This window comes from Octodon degus, unplaced genomic scaffold, assembly GCF_000260255.1.
Source record: "Octodon degus isolate 3935 unplaced genomic scaffold, OctDeg1.0 scaffold00050, whole genome shotgun sequence".
In the NCBI taxonomy this organism is placed as follows: domain Eukaryota; kingdom Metazoa; phylum Chordata; class Mammalia; order Rodentia; family Octodontidae; genus Octodon; species Octodon degus.
In genome coordinates, this window is record NW_004524626.1 from 6,684,838 (window position 1) to 6,685,463 (window position 626).

At 74.6% G+C, this 626-nt stretch overlaps 1 protein-coding gene across 1 annotated transcript in view; it reads left to right on the plus strand.

Annotated features, from left to right (window-relative positions):
- Positions 1–470: 470 nt before the first annotated feature.
- Positions 471–626, plus strand: part of Onecut3 (one cut homeobox 3) — a 15,464-nt gene continuing 15,308 nt past the window's right edge. The window contains exon 1 of the mRNA XM_004632927.1: positions 471–615. Within this exon, the coding sequence (XP_004632984.1) occupies positions 471–615 (145 nt within the window). The remainder of the gene's footprint in view (positions 616–626) is intronic.

Genomic DNA, 626 nt, shown 5'->3' on the forward strand with positions numbered 1-626 from the left:
TGACCTGTGGATCACCCTTCAGCCTGCAACTACATAGCCAGGAGCTCCCTGGAGGTGAATTCCGGACTCTGACGAGAATCCCAGAGCCCCGAGGAGCACAGATGAAGCTCCCTATGAGGAGGCCGTCCCCGATCCTCGCCCACCACTGTCCTGGGAGGAGCGCCGCTCCCCGGGCAGGCATGGCACCGGGACCCCAGAAGCTCTGTGCCTGGCCTCTCCCGCCTGCCTGGCGCTCGCGGGGGCCGGGCGGGCGGGGAGCGGCGCGGGCGCGGGTGGGCGGGGGCGCTGACGTCAGACCCCGGCCCGGGCGCCGCGGCCGCTCCCCGCCACATTCTGGTGGCCGCGGTCGCTCACTCGCTCGCAGCCGGGCCGGGCGTTGCGCCGCGCAGCCTTGAGCCTCTTGCGCGCAGCCACCGGGGAGCAGGCGGGGGCCATGCGGAGGCCTTGAGAGCGCCAGGCAGGCGCCAAGCATGGAGCTGAGTCTGGAGAGCCTCGGGGGGCTGCACGGCGTGGCCCACGCGCAGGCGGGCGAGCTGCTGAGCCCCGGCCACGGGCGCCCCACCGCAGCGCAGCACCGGAGCCTGGTGGCGCCCGGACGCCCAGGCCTGGTGGCCGGCATGGCCAGC